Genomic DNA, 23,673 nt, shown 5'->3' with positions numbered 1-23,673 from the left:
GCAGGGGGCGTAGCATGAGCGCCCTCCGGCCTGGGCAGGCCTTTGATCACAGACCTCCCCCCCCCCCGCCCCCAGAAAGGATGCACCTAGGGCAGAACCCCCTCCCTGGAGCTGTGGGGCTCAGGGACAGGCCCTATAGCAACACCTGCCAGTCCCAAGGGTTTCACACCCCCGTGGGGACAGGATACAGCTCTGGTGGCTGCCCACCTGTTCCTGCTGCCGCCTCCTCTCAATAGCTGCCTGCACAGCCCGCAGCGCAGGGTCTGGGCTGGCCCGGGAGTGGGTCCGTGGTGGAGATGCACCCCAGTGAAGGGACGAGGCGCGTGGGGGGCTCCTCAGTGGACTCTGTGCCTTCTCCCTGTCAGTGCTGCTGCTTTGTGCCAGCTCTGGGCACCTCGAGTCTGCCTGGGCCACCTTCACAGTGCGGGGAGAGCGCTCAGGGCCATGTCCAGTGGGGACCTCCCAGATTATCCCACACATCAGCTGGACCCCCCGGGACCCAAGATGGCCTGCACCTCTGTGATGATGTACAAAACATGCCGCAGGGACTCCACTTCCTCCTTCAAGTTGTCTGCTGCCAGCTGGCCTCCACTGCGCCAGGACTCCTGCGCCCAGGCAGACCCCTCAGCAGGGCGGCAGATGCTCCCACCCCAGAGCCCCCACATCCCACCACATCCCCAGCCCCACGCACTAGTCTCTGAACATCCATTCTGAGGGAAGAGATGGTCCTTTCCTTCTCCGAGTTTTGCTCTGTGAGCTTCTCCACCAGCAATTTCTGCTCGGAGAGTCTGCAGAAAAGTCGGGGGCAGGGGGTAGGGTGGTCAGCACAGAGCACAGAGCCCAGGGCACAGGTGGGCTCTGAAGACTCCCGGGCTGAATCAGACTCCTCCTGTGGTGTGACCGGGCCTCGGGCATTGGCCACATCTGTCTGAGTGGACCTCAGTCCCTGGTCTGGTCAGACACCTCTCTCCTACTTTAGAACCTTCAATGGCTCCCACTGTCTTGAGAGTAAAGCACAGACCCTAAGGTCAGGATTCAAGGGCCCACGCTGCCCCTGACTCAGCTTCTGAGGCCCTGCACTGTCCTTGGGGCCAGCGATGCAGTGCTCATCGGGGGCCTCTGCCCGCCACTGCCCTGCGGGACTACCTCTGCCACCACAGTCTAACAGTGCAGATGTTACTGTCCCTTCCTCCCCAGGACCCACCTTCTTCTCAAAGACACCTGACTTTCCCATGACCCCAGAGTACTCTGCTCAGGCCCCGAGTGCTGCCCCTGCAGGATGTACGGGACTATCCGCATCCCAGAACTCCTGCCCCGCTGAGGGCAGGACAGGCCCCAACCTATCAGCCCGGGAGGGTGTCTGTGGCCATGAGCCCCGGACACCCAGATTCTGTGGAATTGTGCTCCATGGCCTTCCGTGGGGAGCTATCTCCCTGTTTTCTGCTGAAGGAAACATACTTCAAGCCCCTGATGCGGGTTCTGTGGACTCTGTGCCTTCAGAACATCCCATGCTTCCTCTGAGGCCCATGGACCTCAGATGGGCCTGGCCCACTACCTGCCTCTGCTTCTCAAACGGTTGACCCCAAAGCAAGCGTCTGCCCCTGAAGGACATGCCTTTATCCCCAAGGACAGTCCACACGTGTCCAGTGCAGTGTCCATGGAGACCCTCAAAGTTGGGGAGCTCTAACTCTAGCCTGCAGGGCTGTAAGGAGTTTGGCTTGTCTACCTGTGGGAATGTCATGTGGCAGCTGGAATGACAACTGCCTACCACTTGGAACCCTGGCTGCTGGGCAGATAGGAAGGGGGCGCAGGGTGCCCCCACCCTGACCTCTGCTGTGCGACAGCCGCTAGGGCACCCACCTGGCCTGCAGTGCCACCTTCTCCGTGTCCCAGCGGCCCTGCAGCTGCAGCATCTCCCGCACCTTGTCCCGCAGCTGCTGCTCCAGCCAAGCACCCTGCAAGGCCTGCCGCTCCAGGGCGCCTGCCGCGCTGCTGGCCGACAGCTGCAGGTTGGAGTTGAGGTTCAGGCAGGCCGTGTGCAGGCGCCGGGCTGTCCTGGCTGCCTCTGCTTGCATGTCAGTGAGACTCCTGGGGACAAGGCAGCACCCCCAGCTGAACCTCAGGACCAGCTGTGTGCTCAGGGCCCTGAAGGTCTCCAACTGGCTAGGAGGGGCAGGGTATGGTCACATGGGTCCTGCTCTCTGCCCTCAGCAGACCCCCTTACCCTCCCCCCCCCCATTCTCAGGAGAGGCCCCTACTGTGTGTTATCAACGGTCCCCATGTCACAGCCAAAGAGGGGTGAGCAGGGGCTCAGCAAGGCCACAGAGGAAGGACATGGACCCTCTGAGCCCAGTTTCTTTGTGTGCAAATGAGGTGCTGACAGGTCCCTCAATAATCCAGGGCAGACCCAAGAGGTGCCTAGCAAGGACTAGAGGAACTGGAAATTGTTCCGTGTAGCTCCTCCCTTTCTGTCATCTCTGCCCTGCACCCCCTCCCTCCCTCTGTGCATTAGTGCTTCTCAACCCTACCACCGTCCACCCCACAGGGCCCCCTGAGGCCCAGCAGGGCTGGGGCAGTGGCTTGTGAGCCAGAACGACTCCTCCATGGGAGCAGCTTGGAGGGCCCAATACCTGGGCCACCATCAGATCCCCCTTCTCCTACACCCTGATGGGGCGGCTGGCTCACCTCTCAGAGGCAGATCGAAGCTCAGCCAGGTGTGTTCGGAGCGCTGTCACCTGTCTCCACAGGAGGAGGAAGTCCTGGGGTTGCACCCCAAGGCGTGAACGCCGGGTCTGAAAGGAAGGGGCCCGTGACCACCTCAGGTGCAGGCCCAGGCCTGGGAAGTGAGAAGCCCTGCGACCCGTTCCTCTAGCTGTCGCACTGGGCCAGACCCCACACCCCCTACCCTGTCCTGCAGCCCAATGGGCTCATCTTTCACAATAATGCAATCTGCTCCCCCAGAGGACCTGTGAAGGTGACCACACCCAGCTTCTGCCCAGGTCAGGACCCACTCAGCCTGGCCCTCTGGAGTGGGAGGCATCTCTGCAGCCCTCTGCTCGCACGTATCCCGCCCCCCGGCCCCCCACACACAGTACAGGCTCTGCCTCCTTCTCCAGAACGGAGGGTGGCTTTTACTCTGGGATGGCTCCTAAGATGTCCAGGTGTGCGGCCTGGCCCTTTCCCTTCAGGAAAAGCCTTTGCTGATCCCCTGCCCTGACCCCACGTCCCAGGTGCCCTCATTGGCCCAAATACTTTGCTGGGTGCCTTGTGTCGGGAGTGCCCCTCAGTGCCTGGCACCAGGGTCCTCGGTGTGTGTGTGGAATAAGCTGCTTGTCCGGTAAGTGCAGGAGCGGCTGCCCGGACCAGCCTTCGCAGTGACTACACCGACATCCTTCAGATTCCACACTTCACAAGTCCTGAACTGGAGACTGGTCTGGCCCATGTGGTGGGGAACACGCAGGCCAGAAACCCATCAAGTCAGAGGAATGTAGGCAGCTTTTGCCAAATGGAGCAACTTCAACACATTTCCTTGACCTTAGGGGCTCAGGGGAGAGAGAGTAAAGTCCAGAGGCCACGCACAGGGGGAATCTAGTCACACAGAGAAGTGATACCCCAAAGTGGCACTCTGTGTACCGTGTGCTAGAGGTGAGTAAACTTGAGGGTGAACTAGTACACACACACATGCACACACGCACACACACAAATGCTTGTATTCCCCCAATTCATATGTTGAAATCCCAACCCCACCGTGTTGATGTCAGAGGGGGAACTTTGGGAGGGGATGAGGTCATGAAAGGGGCTCTCATACTGGGGTTAGTGTCCTTATAACGGGACCCAGAGAGCTTCCCGCCCATCTGCCACATGAAGTTATACTGAGAAGGTTTGTGATCCAGGAAGGGACCCTCACCAGTAACTGAATCTGCCAGCACCTTGATCTCAGACTTTCAGCCTCCAGAACTGTGAGAAATTAACGTGTTTATAAGCCCCCCCATCCGTGGTGTTTGTTACAGCAGCCTGGGTGCACTAAGACAGGAAGGAAAACTACCTTTCCTGTGACCAGATAGCATTTGTCCAGTTTTCAGCCTGAATTCCCATAACTGGGGAGCTTTAAAAAAACTGAAGCTGAAAATTAACTTCAATGTGGTCCCAAAGACTGTCAGAAGCTGTAAGCACCTGTCAGAAGCAAATAAAAATGCTCTCTAGAAGATACCACATTCATCCCAGGTGTCAAAGAATTTTCACAAAGTTCATAGGAAAATAAGCAGCTCCTAGTTAAAATAAATAAATAAATAAATAAATAAATAAATAAATAAATAAATAAATAATGAAGACTTTACCAAAGACACAAGGCACAAAGCACAGGGAGTGGTAGCAGGAACAGTGGAGGCAGCCCTTAAACTTCAGAGATGAGACATCACACACAGACTACGAAACAACTGCCGTTACTATACACCAGCATATACATGGCAGGCTGGAAAACAGGAGGTAAGAGTAAGATATTTGGGGAAGAACCCACCAGAACTCTTAAGGATGAAAAATACAATATTTGGAATGTAAGCCTAGTAGGCAAGTTTAACAGATTGGACATCAGAAGAGAAAACTGATGGCCAGGAAGGTAGATTTGATGAAATTAACTAGAATATAGATCAGGGAATAAAGAGAAAGACCATGTGGGCAGTTAAGAAGCACGGGAGGAAGCATGAGAATGGCGTATACACTCGGGTTGGAGAGGAGGCAGTGTGCAGAGTAATGGACACTTTCCCAAAATAACGAAAGCAGGACAGACAGACAGCAACCTCCACGCAGACACATTGCAATGAAACTGCAGAACAGCAGAGCCAAAGCCGAGAGCTTACAGCAACCAGAGGGAGGAGGCAGACGGCCTTTCCCAGGGCTCGGTCAGGATCAAAGGGGCTGGAAGCCAGAGACAGAAAGGGTATCTTGGGGGTGCTGAGAGAACACATCTGCCAATCAGCGAGATCAGTTCTTAAGAGCAAGGGGAAATAAAGACCCTGATACACCAGAGCCACACCAACTCAGACCTGTCCCCCAGCTCCCTGGGAAGATGTGGACCTCAGGGCATGGGACATGATCCGTCTCAAATGTTAACCCCCTCTCAAGCTGAAAGTCCTTCTGTCGGTGACCACCTATGATGAGGAACAGCTTCTCCCTCCTGCCGAGGCTGCGCCTGCAGCACTTTGCCCTGCCCTCTCCTCCCCCCTCAAGGCTTAGGATTTCAGACAACTGTGACCAGGCAAGGCTTCGTGGCCCTGCTGGCCCTGGCCAGGAGCGGGGAGCCACGAGCTGCATCCTGCCCAGGAGGCAGGCCTCCGGAACAGATGGACATGCTAGAGCCAGGACTCCAGCCTGTCCCTACTTTCCAGGTCTGGCCTCGGTTCTGCCCTCCTGCTCTCAAGCAGGAAGTCTCCCTACCCTGGGGCCCCCCATTCGGCAGACTGCCGTGGCCAAGCAGTGTGGGGGATGTGGCATGGGAGGAGGCCAGTGCCTTGCCCTCAGAAGGAAGCACGGCTGAAGCCAGCTTCCCCTGTCCTGGTCCCTGCTGGCCATGCCCCCAGCAGCCACGGGCACTGGAGCAAGTACCCCTGCCCATGGGTGGAGGCAGAGGGGGCACCTGTCTCTCCGTCCAGCGTTGAGCCTCCCTCTGCTCCAGCTCGCCCCTCAGGTGGAGCACGCTGCCCGTCGTCCTGGCCAGCTCCTCAGCCAGCGTGTCATTGGCCTTCTTCATGTGCTCCAGCTGTTCCCTCAGAAGTGTGTTCACCTGGGAGAGGCCGGTGCTCCTGGACAGGTGGGAACCACAGCGGTGGCATGGGCGGGTGGCTCTGCTTAGAGAGGCTCTGAGACCTGGCCCTGAACCTCCTGGGCCCAGCCGATACCAGCTCAGGGTGCAGCTCCCTGCATGCCCTTAAGCAGCACTGACCATATGCAGTGGGTCTCCAATGGCTGCCAAACTGGGGCCAACATCTGGATGCCACCCTGGACCCCTCCTTCTCCCCCTCTGAGCTTTCCTGGCTCTGCCCCCACAACTGGGGCAGGCTCCTCAATCCTGGGTGCAGAGGTGAACCCCGGAATAAGAAAGAGGGGCAGGGCTGGGAACCCTGGCCAGGGTACCAGGGCTAGGGGGTGGTGCTGTCCCTGCAGTGGGGCAGGTGAGAACAGGGAGGGGCCGCCCCCACCGTGACCATGGGAGCCTTCTCCACCCAGGACAGGACTATGAGTGGAGGGATGCCAAACCCACCCTCCAGAGCCAGCATCTCCCTGCCAGGCAGCGAGGCCATAGCAGGACATTCTCTGCTCCTGGGGTGTGAGCCTCCACTCAGATTATGCCCCCCTCAAAGGGCTTCCCAGCACTCTCCTCCCTTTCCAGTCCCCTAGGATGGGCGAGTGCAGGAAGTGGAAGAACTCCATGGGCCTGAACCTCCCCAGGGCTGCAGGTGGAGACACTGAGGGCTCAGCTCCTCTGGGCAGAGAGCTGGAGGGATGACCTGCCCTTCTGGGATCGTGTCCTGAGGATTAGGGGTCTCGGGGTGCAGGGGCTACCTCTGCGAGGCTAGGGTATCACACATGCTCACCACAGTGAACAAATGAGCCACTGACCATGAAATCAGAGTGACCAAGGCCAAAGGAGCCTGGGAGTCAGGGCCAGAGCATGAAGAGGGGGTTTGAGGACAGCACCATGGGCACCCCAGGATGGGCTGGGCTACCCGAGGGCCACAGTCGGCTGCAGTGCTGGCTAGAGCACCAGCCACAGCAGGCATCAGGAGCCTGGGGGGCACACTCGAGGAGTAGGGTCAGGGAGACCCTCACAGCCTGTCAGACCTGCACCCCACGCCCAAGGCCATCAACTCCCCATTCTGCTCTACCCGCTGCTTCCCCTGCCTGCTCCTCTCCCCCACTCCCAAGCCCTAAAGCCTGCAGCTGACTCTTACAGGCAAATTCGACTTAGAGCCACTTTGGGAGCAGGTTAGCCCTCAGCTTTAAGGCACAGTGGGGTCCATTGCCTCTTGAGGTGATGGCCGAGCTCCTTGCAGCCCTGACTGCTGTGTCTGCCTGGTCTCACCTCTGCTCTGCAGCCTCCAATCGGCCCAGTGCCTCTTCCAGGTCCACGCTGTGCTCCAGCTCTGACCTGCGCAGCCGGGCCTCGGTGGTCTGCAGCCGGGCCTGCAGCTAGAGGGGAGCATTAGCCCACTTGGAGGGGCAGCTTTGGCACAAAGCCCTCCCAAGGGGCTGGGGTCAGGTAGGGTCTGGGTCTGGAGAAGCTCAGTCCCCTCCACAGGGTGGGTCAGATGGATGGGTATCCACACCCTGGCCATGTGTTGGGGGTGTGCGGCCAGCTTAGGAGGTGGCCTCCAGGGTTTGGATTGGCCACATAGTGGGGCAGGATAGCCAGTTGCAGAGCAGGCCTGGGGTCACCCTCTATGACAGTGAGTGAGCTTGGGGTCCCACCCTCTGGCTGCCCCTTCTGCCTATGCTCACACCTCTGCTGCTCCCAGCACCACATCCAGCAGGTGAGTGGGGACCACACCCACCATGTGTGGGCCAGGCCTGCCCCAGAGCCTGAGCAGATGGGGACCCTGGGGCTCTGAGGGGGAAAGAAGATGTAGGTCCCTACAAGATGTGCTGACTCAGGGCACACTCTGGGGTGTTGGGGGAGGGAACTCAGGCCCTACAGGCAAGGTGGTTGGGGGCTGAAAGATACAAAGGTCAGGAGAGCAGGAGGCCACACCTGTGGCATGATCTGAGGACCTGGGACCAGGTGTGTGGGGAGGTGGATGAGAAAAGAGGGGCCAGAGGTCCCAAATGGATCTAGGGGTGGGAGCAGGGGTTGCCACTGGGGTTGGAGACATCAGGAAACAGTCACACTGGCCACCCTGACCCCCACCCACCCAGGTAACTTGGGGGAGGCTCAGCCTCTTTTGTGCTTAACAAGGGAGCCCGGGCGTGGGCTGAGCTCTGAGTCTGTGAGTTCAGATCTGACTCATGAGGTTTGCTAATCTGTCCACAGGATTTCTGCAGCCTCTATTCCCACTGGCCGGTTCCCAACATCTCCCCACCCTGTGCTAGGAACATCCCCCACCCCCATGGCCAGCGGGCTACAGACAGCCCCGGGAGGGCAGGCGAGCTCACAGAGTGTTCTCCAAGTGCTCCCGCCCCGGACCCCATGAGAAGGACCCTCGCCTCTCAGCCCTGCCCTGGGCCCCACGGTGGTTTGGGCAACCATGAGAATGGGTGTCCACAGTGTGGGAGTCGGGGCAGAGGGCACCCCACCCTGGGGCCCTCGGGCACTTAGCACAGAGCACTGGTCACTGGTGGTGGTCTCAGCCCCAATAACGGCAGCAGGGCCCTGGACACTCTGGCTGCTCTGAGCCTCTGTTTGCTCATCTGGAAAGTGGAATCATCTATCCAGAGACACATGGAGCAAGGTGTCTCTGAAAATAGCAAAGGCAGGGACTGGGCCAACCCAGCAGGGCCTCTGAGCCCCCCACACTGTGGGCTGGGCCCCCTTGCCCAGTCATGCCTCAGAAGCCATCATGTGTGGGGGTGGCAGAAATGGAAAAGAGGCTCTGAGCAAGTATCTTCACTACTCTGCCTCAGTTTCCCCACATACAATGGGAACCTGCCTCCCCCTCCCCGCCATTTGTGACCAAATCGGCCTCTTGCTGCAGCTTGCCGGACACCCTGGAAGGCACAGAGGATGGAGGACCCAGGCCAAGGGTCACAGCTGTTCCTCAGCTGTCAGGAAGGGGTGGGGGCTGGGGCTGAGCCAATTCTCCACAAGCTGGGTCTGAGTATTGGGGCCAATTCAGCATGACTCCAAAGGGCTTGCTTCCTTCCGTTTGCCGCCCTCCCTCCTTGGGCAGGTGCTAACTGAGGGCTGGTGCTGGGCTCACCTGGGCTAGTCGCTGGGCCAACAGTCAGGACTGATCAGGCTGCCCCCACAGGGCTCCTGGGCAGGCAGGCACAATTCAATGCCTTAGCTGGGCTGTGAGCCTGGGGCGGCCTGGCACCATCCTGCCCTCACCTTCCACCTCCAGCCCAGGGTTTGGATTGCGTGGCTGAGGTACATCCTAAGACTCGATGATAGTCCCACTGGTCCAACTGCCAGTCCCAATGGGTGACCACCTCAACCTGGGCCCGGCTGCCCCCTCTCTGGCCTGCCACGTGCCCATTATGAACGCTTACCCGCTCGCTGACCGCATGGTACCTGCTGGCCAGCTCATCCCGCTCGGCACCCACCTGTGCCAGCAGGTCTTCCAGCCGGGTCAGCTCCTCCTGCAGAAGCTCACTCTCCTCCTGCACCTGGGCTGAGGCTCCTGGTGGCTCCCGCACCCCTGCAGGTGGCACCGGGGTCAGCCATAGCACCCTGTCCCTATGATGGCACTGCAGGCTGTTCTGACCCAGGGGACCAGATGTGGGGGAGGTAGACTTCATGCTCTGGGCCTCTCCTGCTCTCTGGTCAGTGGGCCTTCTCCTGCCTCCTGCCTTTTACCAACATCCTTACCCCAAATACAAACCAATGCCCAGGGTGAGCCCCAAACCAATTACAACTAGTGGGGGTGCCCCAGCCCTGGTAAACAGTGGGAACTGCTGATTCAGTGTAACCAGATCCCATCCCTGAATAATGAGTTGCTTTTCCAGCCACACATAGGGTTTCTCTTTCCTTAATACACCCTAGTGAGCTCTCAGTTCCTTTAGAGGGTAGCACGGACCCTCAGTACCGAAGGGGTCCTGGGACCCAGGGGGGTGCCAGACTGGCTTGGAGTTATGAGCACGATCTGAGGTCCAACGACTGGGTGGCCTCGGTGCAGGAACCCAGCCTCAGGGCCAGTTCCTCAGCTGAAAAGCATGACAATGAGGAGGTGCCTCGAGGGGGCCTGCAGGGTTGGGTGAGCACAGCTCTTGGGGTGGGGATGGGATGGTGGGGGGGGGGGAGCTGATCAGCATCTGTTTCCTGAGTGTCAACCCTAAGGGTTTTCCCTCATCTAATGAAAAACAAATGTGGATGAAACCAAGACTGGCGCTCACAAACGGTTCACAAACACAAATGCAGTGCTGGCTTGGAAAGGTCCCTGTGGCCTAGTAGTGAGGACAAAGTGGGTATGACACATGACCCCCTGGGCCACCCTATGGGAGGGTGTGGTTCTGTGGCCCTTCACACAGGAAGATGACAGGCCAGCAGGGGCCCAATAGAGGACAATGCGGGCTTGACTCCCTGAAGCTGGACTGCGGCTGATGGCTGGGCAGCTCCCCTCGTGTCTCCTCACCCCCATCATTTCCCCTGCCACCTCTATTCACCTTGGGGTGGCTCCTCGCCCAGGCTGCTGGCCACGATCTCACGGATTCGGGCAGGGAGGGGCGTGGGTGAGGCCTGCCAGCCTTCCCCACGCATGGTCAGCGCCCGGTCTTCTTTGCTGGCTGTGGGGCTCAGGACGGTGTCCTCCAGCCTCTGAAAAACACCCACCAGAGACACCTGGGGCTGGCAGGCCCTTGAACAGCTGCCAGACACCCCTATATGACCAGTGGAGTTGATGGGGGTGAGGGTGACCATAGAGCTCTCCCACAGCAGAAAATGCCCTGGAGAGGACTGGGTGAGGCTGAGGTCACCCAAGACATGTGCCTTGGTTTCTCCACCGTACAGTGGCGTGGCGTCCTGCCTGTCCTGGCACCACTCGACGAACCAATTAGGAAGTATGGAGAAGGACCTGTCCAAGAACAGCTAGCCTAGGTCCTCACCACACCCCGCCCTTTGGCACTGCTCCACTCTGAGGGGCTGGGCTGAGCCCTCACATGTGCACCTCTCCAGGGATGCTGGGAGGAAGGGGCAGTGTGAGGAGTGAGGTGGCCCTCCTGCCTAGCCTCCAGAGCGGCTGACCTGCCTTGGAAGAATTCAGAGAGGCCTGGAAGTGGGCAGGAAATTCAGTTCGGGGTTCTGGGACTCTGAGCTGACACTGCCTTGGCCTGGGGAATCTTTGCTCCACTGAGTCAACAACAGCAGGGGGAGGGCCTGGTCTTGGGGTGCCCAGACTAGGCAGGGGCCTTTTTGTCTGGGTCTAATTGTGGTGCTGACTGTGGGGAGGACCGTCAGGGGCCTTTGAACTCAGAGGGTGAGGGTATAGCCATTTAAAACCAGAGGAAGCCTGTGGATGTGACAGGTGCCAGATAAGATCACCCAGGAGTAAGGCAGGTCTTAGCCACCCGCCCTGCCATAGTCAGGATGTCTGATTTAAGGCAGTGAATTAAATATGAAAGGGTGACCAGACGGTTCTCAAGGGGTTCTGAGATGGATGTCCACTCGCAGTGACTCTCCAGGGTGGCAAAACAGGGCCCTGCTGTCACCTGCCCCCCCCCCCCCAAGTCCCAGACTTACCAAACTGGCCACCTTGTGCCCAGATACCCCCTCCACTGGAAGCCCTCTCCCTCTGGCCCCTCAGTGCTTCCCCCACACTGTGACTCCCCAAATCTCCCTTCTAGCCCAGGGTCCTGGTGAGTGACCACTGGGTCTCCTCCCTGCCTGTCCTTCCTCCTCTGACTTCTTCCCAATTCTCCCTGAAGATCCTCTCCAGTCTAGACCCCTCTGCCCAGGCTGGTGGGAACAGAGGGCTTCCTGGGTGCCCTCCTGCTCCCCAACCTTATGGCCCTGATTCACTTTTCCTCGGTCCTCTCCTCCTGAGACCCCAGCCTGGAGTCTTCGTTGCACATCCACCTCAAATGCTCCCGGTCCTGACTCTCCATCGGGACCAAACTGCCAGTCCCCCCAAAACCTGGCTCCTGCATGACCTCTGGTGAGGCTGGTTCTGATCCCCAACAGCAGCCCAGCGATGGGCAGCCACTGAACAAATGCTTAGGACTGAATTCCACTGCTGCCCGCAGAGTGAGAGCCCTGGTGCCGGTTCCCCGGAACCCGGCCCTGCTTCAGGCTGGAGCCTTACTTTTCACCCTGGGTTTGAATTTTAGTCCCCTGGGAGGTCTTGGGGAGGAGCCTTCGCTCAACATCCCCCCACATGACCCCCTCAAGCCGTTCTCTGGGCGGGTGTGAGCAGCCTCCCTTGGGGGAAAGGGGAGGCTATGCCTCCTCTGGGCCAAGCGAGGACCGGGCGCCAAGACCACCAACCGCCTCTCCTGTGCGCCTGGGAGGAAAGGCGTGGGGGGCGGGTATGGGGCTCAACCACTGCCCGCCTGAACCCTTTATTAGCACTCGGGGAAACTGAGGCCGGGCGGGGTGGCGAGAACCACCGCCCCCCGCCTGCCGGCAAAGGCAAAGACGGTGCGTCCAGGAAGCGCCCCTCCTGGGCCAGGAAGGCCTCTGCCCTGGCCCGCAGCCCGCCGCCCTCGCTCCCCCAGGCATCCGCGGCGCCACCCGCTAACGGGAAAGCAGCAGCGCGGCCTGAACTTGACTCATTCCTAACATTTACAGAGGGTCACTTATTAGCCGAGGCGTCCCAGGAGGCGCTGGGCCTAATGGGTTCCAGCTGTGGCCGGGTGCCTGCGACGGGCCGCGGCCCAGCTGGAGCCGAGGGGGCGCTCGGCCCTCCCCCACCTCCGCCCGTGGGGTGTGAGCAGCCCCGCCCCCGCGGAAGCGCGGAGCTGGGGGTGGAGGGGAAGGGGACGGGGGCGGGACGCAGGGCGGGGGGGAGGCGGGAGGGAGGAGGGGCCGCAGGGGTTGGGGCGCGGGTAGGGGCTCCGTCCAGGGCCGGCCGAGCCTGCGCAAACCTCGGGCTCGGACCCCACTGCTCGCTGCCTCTCCCGGGCCGACTGGGATCTGCCTCAGGGGGGCTCACAGTCCCCACCCGGCGGGTCGCCTCCTCCACCGGTCGGGGCGGGGGCCCTGGGGCCGGGCCTGGAGGGTGGGCGTCCACTATGACGGCCAGCGCCCTGGGAGATGTCTACAAGCGCCCACAAACCCTGAGTCGGCCGGAGGGACACCAGGGCTGGACATCAGTTTCTCCAAAGACCCCGGACTCACCGGTTGAGCCCGGCCCTGTCCCTTCCTCCTGCCTCCCCAGCGCCCTCCTCCTCCGCTAATCTGCCCTAAAGACCCAGCAAGGTCACAGCTCGGCGGGGCACCCCTTGGCCTCAGATGGGCTCTGAGTGACCCCTGCCTCACCGCCGCGCCTCCTCATCGTGGCCGTGGAGGAGAGAGCCTCCACCCGGGGAACAGGGGCTCCCCTATCAACCCCACCCCATCAGAGCAGGACTCATTTAAGAGAATTGAGCTGGGGACCCTGCTCCGCCTGCTGGTAGTGGCAGTGGGCGTGTCACCTGCCCCAGCCTCCTAGGAGGGTGGGGGGAGGGGAGAAAGAGAGAGAGAGAGAGAGAGAGAGTCAGAAGACCCTCTCCCCCACAGCTCTATGGAGGGTGGAGGGTGGGGTCTCAGGGACTCCCCCCCCCCTCCCATTTTCACAGATGCGGAGGGGAGGCAGCTGGGAAGGAGGCAAATGGACTTATAGGTCAGAAATGGAAATCACATGGAGGAATTGTGCCATTTCCCCTTGCTGGTGACCAGCATCAGAACCCCCTGAGTGGGTCCTTCTGGACCTCCAGGCTGCTAGGGGCACAGGGAGAGACTGCTGATGTCCCGGTCCCCAGGGGAGTGGAGGATGGATTAGGAAAAGGAACACTGACTTCCTGAAAGGAGAATAAGACTCCCCCACACCCAGACTCAAATTAGGGAGACCCCTGGGCTGTCCAGGTGAGCCCAGTGGCAGGGAGGGCAGGGCAACAGAGGTGGCGTCCAGTGAATGACCCCAACTCAACCAGGACCCAGGCAGAGTCACAGTGTGGGGAGAAGGCTGGCCTGGGCCTCCGAGGGGTGGACATGGTGGGTCCAACAGTGCCACCTCCCGGGTGCCAGGGGTGCTGCAAGAGACTGAGCCTGCTCAGCTGGGGAGGATGGAGGCCTGAGTGAGTGCCCTGTGACTGCATCAGTGAAGTGAGGCAGGACATCGCCACTCGAGGTTTCTCAGCAAACGTTTTCATATCCATTATCTTGACCCCAAAGGGCAGCTTCTCACTTCCACTTTATGGGTGAGGAAGTTGTGGATTTGCTCAAAGTCACCCTCTCATGAATGGCAATGTTAGGATCCCGCCTGTGGGCCCCCAAATGCCCTTGACAGCGGTTACTGAGCCAGCACCCTCCCAGTGGCCAGAGATCAGGGTCCAGCAAGCACACTGACCTCAGGTGTTCTCCCCCATGTGGCACCCTCTTGAGCCCATGCAGAGGAATAGGCAGCCAGGGGCCCACACCAGCACACTGCCTACCTTCCTCCACCACCTCTGCCCACTCAAAGCCTCCCAAGCCTTTCCACAGTGGCACACCCACAGGCCTCCCTGGACCCCCAGGTGGCTCTGGCCCTCACCAGGGGTGGGCACAGCTTGTGGAACACATCTGAGGACAGGGACCCCAGCCAAGTCCAGCCACCAGACGTCTGCCTGCCATCCTTCTGCAGCTTGGCTGCTGCAGAGAGGGCCCTGAGCTGGGGTGGCCGCCCACCAGGCTCCATTTCCTTAAGGGAAAGAGCTTCTCTGTGTCTGAGGCAGCACCTGGCCCCACCATGTGTATCTCAGCCCGTCTCAGTTTAGGTCTCTCATGGAGCCCTGGAGCCCTGGAGCCCTGGGGTAGGGTCATGCTTCTCATGAGTGGCAGTTTGGTCCTCAACTAATAATAAAGGGGAGATCCAGGCCAGGCATTGGCTCAGGCATTGGGGATGTGGGGGACAACTACTCATTCATCTCTGGGCCCTTATCCCAGCCCTCAGCATGACTGATGCTTGGCACACAGCAAACTCAGACGGGTCGCTACATGAATGACTGAAAACCCAGTCTAACGTATAAATCACCAACTGCAAAATGACTCATATCAAGGAACACTGGGGAGGGCAATAACCTTGTTGATCATGTTTGCTCCTGTGTCCATAGTACCCACACAGGCTTCCTGGAGGAGGTGGCAGGTGAACTGGACCTTGAAGGATAAGTAAGAGTTCAACAGCCAGAGGGGGCACAGGTCAGGTGTCCAGGTGGAGGTAACAGTAGAAGCAAATCAGTGGGATGGGCCTCCAAAGTTTGCACACGCACATGTGTGCTGATGTTCACTAGGGGGCCTCAGTCCACTGGGTATGCACATGGAACAAACGCATGGTGATCTCTGCCTCAAGCTGCACACAAAGATCAGTTGCACATAGGTTTCAGATTTCCCTGTGAAAGTTAAACAACACAGCTTTTAAAAGGAAACAGAAGAACATCTTTGTGACCAGGGAGTGGGCAAAGTGTGTTTCTTAAACAGCACACAGAAACACTAACATAAAGGGGGAAATTGATAATTTGTGCTGTATTAAAATGATGAGCTTCTGTCCATCAAAATATGCCATTATAGGAGGAAAAGGCCACCCACCCACAGAAGACGTTTGCAATGCATGTCTTCAATAAAGGACTTGTTTCCAAATCAATAATAAAAAGAGAAGCCACCACAATAGAAAATGGGCAAAATTTTAGAGTAGACACTTCACCAAAGGAAGTATCCAAGGGGCCAATAAGCATGGGGACATACATTCAACTACACTAGTCATCAGGCAAATGACGGTAAAGCCACAATGTAAAACTCAGGGATATTCACCCTAATGGCTATGTAGGAAAATGCTAGGAAATGCCAAGTGTTGGCTGGGGTATGTAGCAACCAGCCCCTGGCGCCCTGTGGCTTGGATGGCACAACCTCTTTGGAAATCCATTCGGCAGCATCCACCAAAACTGCACATACAAAACCTAGGACAATTGTTTGCCCTCCTGGGTAGATCCCCAAAAGAGAGGCATACACAAGGCACCTAAAGCCATGTTCCAGAATGTTTATGGCAGTGCTGTGTCTGGCAGGACAAATTGGAAGCCACTCCAATGGCTTTTAACAATAAGCTGGATGAAAAGTATGGAGAACCAGATAGCCGTGAGCACAGTGAGCCACGGCCATGCATGTTCTGTGGGTTCACGGATGTGCTGCTACACATACAAACATACTTTTGTCTTGATAAAGTTCCTAAATAGGCCAAATGAATCTAAGTCAGGGGCTTCTGGCATTCTGATGATGCTCTAGTGCATGGACATGGGGGCCAGAGGTGGAAGGGGGTGCAGAGGATGGGACAGTAGCTCTGGCTGGAGGGGTGGGACATCAGTAGGTTTCTCCAACATGGGGAGCATGTTCAGGCCTGGTCACACATGAGGCCCCCCATCCTCAAGCCACACTGTGCCCAGGCTCCCAGTTTCCCCATCTGCTGCCCTGCCACCCCGTCTGGACAGGCCCATCTGGGTCCCCGTGGCGCCTGCCTGCTTGCTCACCCCAGTATCATACACCGAGATCTCAATCACTGCAGAGCAAATAACAGATGTTGGCCAGGCAGGTGGAGCAGACCTCATGGGGTTTCTTGTGGCCTTCAGATGACAGTTTCCCATGGGCAACCATGTTTACCAAGGACTGATGCCCACTGCCCACATTGACGCCATCCTGTGTTTCTCTCACAAACCAGCCTGTCACTATGGCAACTTGCTTCCACCCTTGGGCCCCTATTTTCCCTGAATCGAGGGGGGATGATGGAACCCTCATGAGCAGATGGGGCCACTGGGACACTGCTGAAAGTCTTGTACACTCTGTGTGCAAGCCCCTCCCCTCCCTCACCCACCTTTGGTCAGCCCCTGTCAGGCCCACAGAGAGCTGAGACCCCTGGGAGCTGGATAGAGCATCACCCACCCAGGCCGCCTCATTTGTCTCATTTTATCACCTGACTCAAATACCCTCATCATGTTCTGTCCTGTGTGGGCACCTGTGTGTGTGCGTGTGTGTGTGCGCGCGCGTGTGTGTGTGTGTGTGTGTGTATGCACATGTGTGTGGTGACTCCATCATGTTACCTAATCATCTGGCACCAACTGTGGGCAGTTGCTCTTCCTCAGGGACCTGCATTGTTTATATAGGACCACGTCACCCCCAGTGTAGTTCCAAAGTTCCAAGAACTGAGTTAATGAACAATTCTGAGTCACCGCTGCATGGGCCTTCGCTGAGATCCCCTGGGGTCAATCAGGGCAGGGACTGCCTGACTGTGATAGCCCCAGGTTAGCCCCAGGCACCTAAGGGGGTGAGATGGCAGGGATGCCATCAGGTTGGGTCAGGGGTGAAGGGGAGAAGGGCATGGGGATAACCCCCAGTCATTGTTGTTATGTCAGTGGGGCTAAGAAAGTCAGAACTAGAACTTCTGGAACTCACAGGACAGACATTGGTGATGGTCCCACCCACCCACCCACCCATGGGCAGAGGTGACAAGCAGCTCTGGCGAGGGACTGCTGGCTCTCACACTTTGCCACAAAGGAAGCAGTGAGCTAGATCCAGAAGTCAGCCTGGATCTAGTCCCCCCTCCTCACGGTGTGCAAGCTGCAAGTCTGAGGCTCGGCGGGAAGGGGCTCACCAGCGGTCTGAGGCCCCAGCCCCCTTTCCCAGTCAGCCTGCACTGTGTGTGTGTGTGTGTGTGTGTGTGTGTGTGTCTGCGCATGCCGTTGTGTGCTCTTGATGACCACGTGAGCTTGTGCAAAGTGCCCTTGAGCCTAGGAGGTGTGGCCTCTGCAGGGTCCCTTCCCTCTTAAGGTGCCCTTGGAGCCTGCTCCTAGAAGGGTGCTGGAAGGCAGCCACCCCACTGACCTGGATCACGGTGTCCAGCCCCAGTGGGGACCGCTTGGCTGCATCCCCGTTGCCTGGCTCGCTGGAGGCAGAACTCATTGTAGCTGGGGCACAGGATCCAGGAGAAAGCTGGGCTCCAGTCAGGGCGTCTCCTCCAGGGATTCTGGCCAGGACCTCCTTCAGCTCTTGGTCCCACACCTGTGCAGCACCTGCTCCCTGTCCTGGGCTCCCAGCTGCCCACTCTGGGTTGGGACTTTGTGGACAACTGAAGCTTAGGTGTTGCTGTGGCAACTGGGACGCTGAAGGCTGGGTTTCCCTGGAAACAGGAGTGCAGGCCTTGTTGCGATGGGGACTAAGGAACGCTGTTGTGTGGAAGCTGTTTCCCCGGAGACCTGGAGACGCCCTGGGTGAAGCTGTCCACCTGGGCAACCACAACCAGGGAGCGGTAGACCTCTCCCCCTGGCCCCCCTACCTGCGGGGAAAGGCCCAGCCTTCCATTGGTCAGTCACCCTGGGAGGAATCATGTGCTTGGTGGCCACAGCCGAGGGGGTAGCATGCTGACCACCGTTTCCTCGTGATGGAGAATCAAACTGTGACTTTTCCCCTAATGTTTGGAAAAGAACCTAGAGTTCAACCGTGCACTGGCATGTAGCAGATGAGTAAACTGAGGCCTGGGGAGGGGAAGCCACCTGCTCAAGGACCAAAGGAGACCTTGTCTTCCTCACCTTGCTCTTGGTCATGCCTTCTGGAATCTGATTTCCCTCTGGACCCTTCAGGGTAGCTGCTCCATGGGTAGTGTGCCGCATACTTGCCAGAGGAAGGTCATTTCTGCTCATTCACCTGGACCTTCCCAGAGCCACATGAAGGACCAGCAGGGGCACCCCAGCCAGTGGCACCCAATCCCCATGTGGGAGGTGAAGGGAGAGAGGCAGGGCCATTCGTCAGGGCAGAGAGAGAAGTCTGTCCCTCCCTGCCTGGCCTTCTAGGGTCTCTGGACTGAGTCTGGCAACAGACGTTCAGCCAGACCAGTGTCCCTCCCCACCTGTCTCCTCTCAGGGCCTTCTTGTTCCAAGCTGGACCTACCCCAGATGGGCTGATGCCGACAGGAATCCCTGTTGGAAAGGGGTGGCGCTGGAGTGGGCCCTAAAACCAGAAGTGACTATCCCTCTGATGAGAGGAGGCCATTTGGGGGCCCTGGGAATGGATGTGCCCCTCTGAGGCCACCAGTGAGGATGGACACTGAGCGGGTGAGCATACCTGTGCCCAGTGCTGCAGGAGGCGGAGCAGCCTGAAGGGGCCGAGGCACTTCCTCAGAACCGAAGCTCACTGAAGGCACCTGTGCTCTGTCCTGCTCCTGATGTCCTCAGGTCTCCGGACACCCTTCCCTTCCCGAGAAGACAGTACAAGGGTGCCCCATGCAAAGACAGGCCAGCTCTCAGGGCCAGACACAGCCCCACTGGGCATCGGGGCTGGCGTGGGTTTATGGGGCAGTTTCTAGGGCACCAGGGCCTAGGCCAGGGGTGGGAAAACTTTTTGACTCGAGGGCCACAATGGGTTCTTAAACTGGACCGGAGGGCTGGAACAAAAGCATGGATGGAGTGTTTGTGTGAACTAATATAAATTCAAAGTAAAGGAGCGGAGGGGAGAGCAAGAGAACTGGATAGAACAGCCAGATCCGGCCTGTGGGCCGTAGTTTGCCCAAGGCTGGCCTAGGCTGTCCCTCTGACCCTGGCCCCTCTGGTCTAGCAATGAGCTCTGGCTCCTGAAGTCACAAAGCAGAGGTCCAGATTCAGAGCCCAGCAGACTGATGCCATGGCTTGGGCATCCTCTTGGTACCCAAGGCTTCCTGCAGCATCCCTGAGTCCTGGAGCCCCTGTGGGCCTGGAGGATGAGCCCAGAGGAGCTTGGGAGGGGTGGGGCAGGGGAGGGGCAGGCCAGCATTTCCTGCTGCTCAGAGGCTGGACCTCCTCTGACAGGAGCACAGGGCCCTGTCCTCTGGTGAGAGTTCCTGCACGGGGAGAAGGGGCAGTGTAATTTGGGTGCTTGGCCATGGGGGTTGAGGAGACTGCAGACGTCAGTGTGACCATCTGTGAAGGTCACTCAGATGAGTCTAAATAAGGCTCCAGTCACTGGAAACCATGACAGTTGGTGCCTCGAGGTGGGCGGGGCCATCCTGCCATGCCCCTCCCCCCACCCACCCTGATCTCAGCTTGCCTACTCCCCCTTGACCCCACCCCTGCACGCTCTCCTCTGGGAGCCTTCTCCACCCCCTCAAGGCCCACACAGGGCCTGTGCATACCCTGGAGCCTCACTGCCTGGTGTACAAGCTTGCGGCTTCTGGTCCTGGGCCCTCGATGGACGAGGAGGAGAACTCTGAGGGCAGAGTCAGCGCTGAGCCTGGGCACAGCCCCAGGGAAATTTTTGGAACGAGTAGAACATGCGATACTCACCATGCAGGTCGCTTCTCTGTGGGATGGACGGGCAGGCAGGGAGGGTTCAGGGAGACACGGTTGGTCCTGACCCACATCCTGACTGAGCTGGACTCAGCCAGCCAGGGCCCTGAACCGCCTGCTCCCTGGGGTCCGAGAAAGTGCTCAGAGGGTAGGCAGCCTCGCTCACCACGTGTCCAGAATGTGCTTGCCTCCCCTTGTCTGTGCAGAAGGCCCTCAATGATGGGCCATGGCTGGGCTTGGCCACTGTTCCTTCCTCCAAGTGGGAAACTCACTGGATTTCACTTGGCCTCAATGTCACTCACAGACTCTGCATTTCCAGCTGCCCTGGGACAACCCAAGTCCTGGCCGGGCCTGCCCAAGTTTGGGCTGGGGGACACAAGGGAGGGGCAGGGACTGGGTAAGGTGAGGCAGAACTCAGCTTGCCTCACCTTTTTCTGTCTCCTGCTGGCCCCAGGGACACCAGAATTTGCCACCCTTGACCCAGATCCTCTCTAAGAGGAGAGGGGACCTCAAAATTCACATGAAAGCTTTTGTACTTCCCGGTGCGTGGCCAGTCACTCCTGCCCTTGGTCGGCCTCTCGTCCTCACCCTGGCAGACAGGCTTGCTGTGGATGGGACACTCAGTTCTGACGTGTCCTCCAAAGACGGGTCATATAGAGGACAATCGGGGAAGAGGGTGAGAGGCCACAAAGGAATGTGGTGCCCCTGTCCCAGCCCCTCTGGGCCTCCCGGCTGCCAGTCCCGCCCCAATCAGCTCTGGCATCTGCCTGTCTTCCCACCCCTGTCTGTACTCTTGGTGACTCTGTCCTGTGACCTGCACTCCCTACAGACATCTCTCCCGAAGGAGAGGAATGGTTCCTGCCTGTGGCTGTGGCTCAGCTGAGCCAGGTTCTCAGCCTCTAAGGGCGCGTCCCCTGCAGGTGCCAGACAGGAAGCAGGCTGTGCATTCCTCTGTTGAACCAAAATACAGCCCTGCTCTGGACAGTGGCTGGGGCACTGGCTCTGGTACCGCCCAGAACTGCTGACTGGGGCCAAGGCTGACTGTCCTACTGCCTGATGGGTGGGTGCCTAGGTTACTGGTGTCTGTGTTCCCCTGGCCATCTGTCCATGTCTGAGGCCTGGTTTTGGGACAGCAGTGGAGACCCTGTAAAGGGTGGTTGGATCAGGGAAGATACTGGAAGGCTCATGGTGGGGGATACTACCAGGTCAGCCTCTCAGGGTCACCCCAGTGGATGCCTGGGCATATGTGCTACAGGAGAAAACTCTCAACCCTTTTCCTCTCCCTCCAGCTCTTGGGGCCTCTCTTTGCATCTGGCCCTCTGCCCAGAGGACCACAGGGGGCTATCAGCCCTGGTTGGTGGGAGGAATCCAGACTGTGGTCAATCCTGAGAGGTTCCTTGGGACAGAACCCACCTGCATTAATCTATTCAAAGGGTTGCCTGAGGATGATGCTAGGCATGCTGTGGGGGCCAGTCCTGAGAAGGGGTGTGGGGGTTACTCATGGACCTGCCCTCTGTCCCTTGCCTTCATGGGGTGGCTAAAACGAAATCCCAGACACTGCATTGCAATGAAGAAAGGAGCTTGGGGCCGGGTGGGGTGGGGTGGGGGGAGAGCTCTGCTGGGGTGACTGGAACTTGGAGCTGTTAGGGCCTTAAAACCCTGCTGAGCACCTAATCATACGAGCTAAGGCTATGCAACTCTTAGAGGAAAATGCTGAGGGAAATCTTCATGGTCTTGGATTTGGCAACAATTGCTTAGATATGACACCAAAAGCACAGGAAACAAAAGAAAAGAAAGATAAATTGGAAAAATTAAAAACTTTGTGCTTCAAAGGATGATATCAAGAGTGAAAAGGCAGCCCAGAGAATGGGAAAAAATACTTGCAAATCATAAATCTGATGTTAGAATTAATGTCCAGAATACAGAGAATACATACAGAACTCTTATAACTCAACAAAAAAACCCCAAACATTTAATTTAAAAATGGGTAAAGGACTTGAATAGACATCTCCAAAGAAGATACACGACTGGCCAACCAGCCCATGAAAAGATGCTCAACAGTGCTTGTCATGGGAAATGCCAATCAAATCACAGTGATACCTCTTCATCCATCAGGGTGGCTGCTATCAAAACCTCAGAAGATAACAGTGTCAGGAGTATATGGGGAAACTGGAGCCCTGAGCACTGTTGGTGGGAATGTAAAATGGTACAGCTCCTGTGAAAACCAGTATGAAGTTTCCTAAAAAATTAAACATAGAATTCCCATATGATCCAGCAATTCCACTTCTGGGTATACACCCAAAAGAATTGCAAGCAGCCAAAACCGGTTTGGCTCAGTGGATAGAGCGTCGGCCTGCGGACTGAAAGGTCCCGGGTTCAATTCCGGTCAAGGGCACGTACCTTGGTTGCGGGCACATCCCCGGTGGGGGGTGTGCAGGAGGCAGCTGATCGATGTTTCTCTCTCATCGATGTTTCTAACTCTCTATCCCTCTCCCTTCCTCTCTGTAAAAAATCAATAAAATATATTTTAAAAAAAAGATTAAAAAAAAAAGAATTGCAAGCAGGGTTTCAAAGAGATAGTTGCACACCCATGTTCACAGCAGCATCACTCACAATAGCTGAAACATGAAAGCAACCCCAGAGCCCATGGACAGATGAAAGAATAAACAAAATGTGGTGCATCCACACAAGGGAATATTAACCTTAAAAAGGAAGGAAATCATGACACCTGCTACAACATGCGTATAAGTGGAATCATTCAGTCCCTGTCTTTTCCTGATTGGCTGATTTCACTCAGCACATGTCCTCAAGGAACTCCTACTCCTCACTTATATGAGGTCCCTGGAAGAATCTGAGTCATAGAGACCAAAGGCATGATGGTGGGTGCCAGAGGTCGGGGCAGAAGCGTTTGTGTTCAATTGAGACAGGGTTTCATTTTGGGAAGAAGAGCTCAGGAGATGGGTGCTGATGTTGGTAGCACAATGTTAATGTCCTGATGTCACTGAATTGTACAGTTAAATGATAAGATGATAAATTTTCTTGTGTTTATTTGTCGCAATAAAAAAATACCAAATATTCCAACCCTGCCTGCGGCACCAGGGGCTGGTTCTTCTCCCACACATGGCAGCCACAGAGGAAGTCTAGTGGGTTCCTGAGTCCAGGCTGTGCGATAGATTCCACCCTCCGGGGGAGGATTCGGGGAGCTCCAGTCTGGCCCTTTGCTGACTGAATGGCCCCTGACGACAGAGCTGGCTGCTCTGTGTGGCCTCACTCAGGGCCACGCCCACTTCAGCCCCTTCTCCACACTACCCTTTCCCAGCCCTGTGCGGAGGCCCTTGGAGCTTTCCTGTCCCCATAGGCCCCTGCTGACCCCTGTCCTGCCTGTGGCTGCCGCTGGTCTTCTTCCTGCTTTGAAAATCTTCACGGCTCAGCTGTCTGCTCCTCACTTGCTTCTGCCAGGCTCCGAGGGCAGGCACCTTCCTGAGGACAATGCTGGTTGGTCACATACCTGCTTCTCCCTTGGTGGCCCTGAGCATCTACAAACACCTGGACAGC

At 57.8% G+C, this 23,673-nt stretch overlaps 1 protein-coding gene across 1 annotated transcript in view; it reads right to left on the bottom strand.

Annotated features, from left to right (window-relative positions):
* The window catches only part of CROCC2 (ciliary rootlet coiled-coil, rootletin family member 2), a gene marked incomplete at its 5' end in the record, with an annotated part of 53,249 nt that extends 35,485 nt beyond the window's left edge, over positions 1-17,764 (bottom strand). The window contains 10 exons of the mRNA XM_080671159.1: positions 208-414; positions 516-605; positions 692-788; positions 1,861-2,088; positions 2,686-2,792; positions 5,633-5,798; positions 7,079-7,185; positions 9,202-9,350; positions 10,315-10,465; positions 17,687-17,764. Of these exons, the coding sequence (XP_080527285.1) occupies positions 208-414; positions 516-605; positions 692-788; positions 1,861-2,088; positions 2,686-2,792; positions 5,633-5,798; positions 7,079-7,185; positions 9,202-9,350; positions 10,315-10,465; positions 17,687-17,764 (1,380 nt within the window). The remainder of the gene's footprint in view (positions 1-207; positions 415-515; positions 606-691; positions 789-1,860; positions 2,089-2,685; positions 2,793-5,632; positions 5,799-7,078; positions 7,186-9,201; positions 9,351-10,314; positions 10,466-17,686) is intronic.
* Between the last annotated feature and the right edge of the window lie 5,909 nt (positions 17,765-23,673).

The sequence above is a fragment of the Plecotus auritus genome (genome assembly GCF_963455305.1).
Source record: "Plecotus auritus genome assembly, chromosome: 5".
Taxonomy (NCBI): Eukaryota; Metazoa; Chordata; class Mammalia; order Chiroptera; family Vespertilionidae; genus Plecotus; species Plecotus auritus.
The sequence above is the reverse complement of the archived record's forward strand: the minus strand, read 5'-3'. Positions and strand labels throughout refer to the sequence as shown.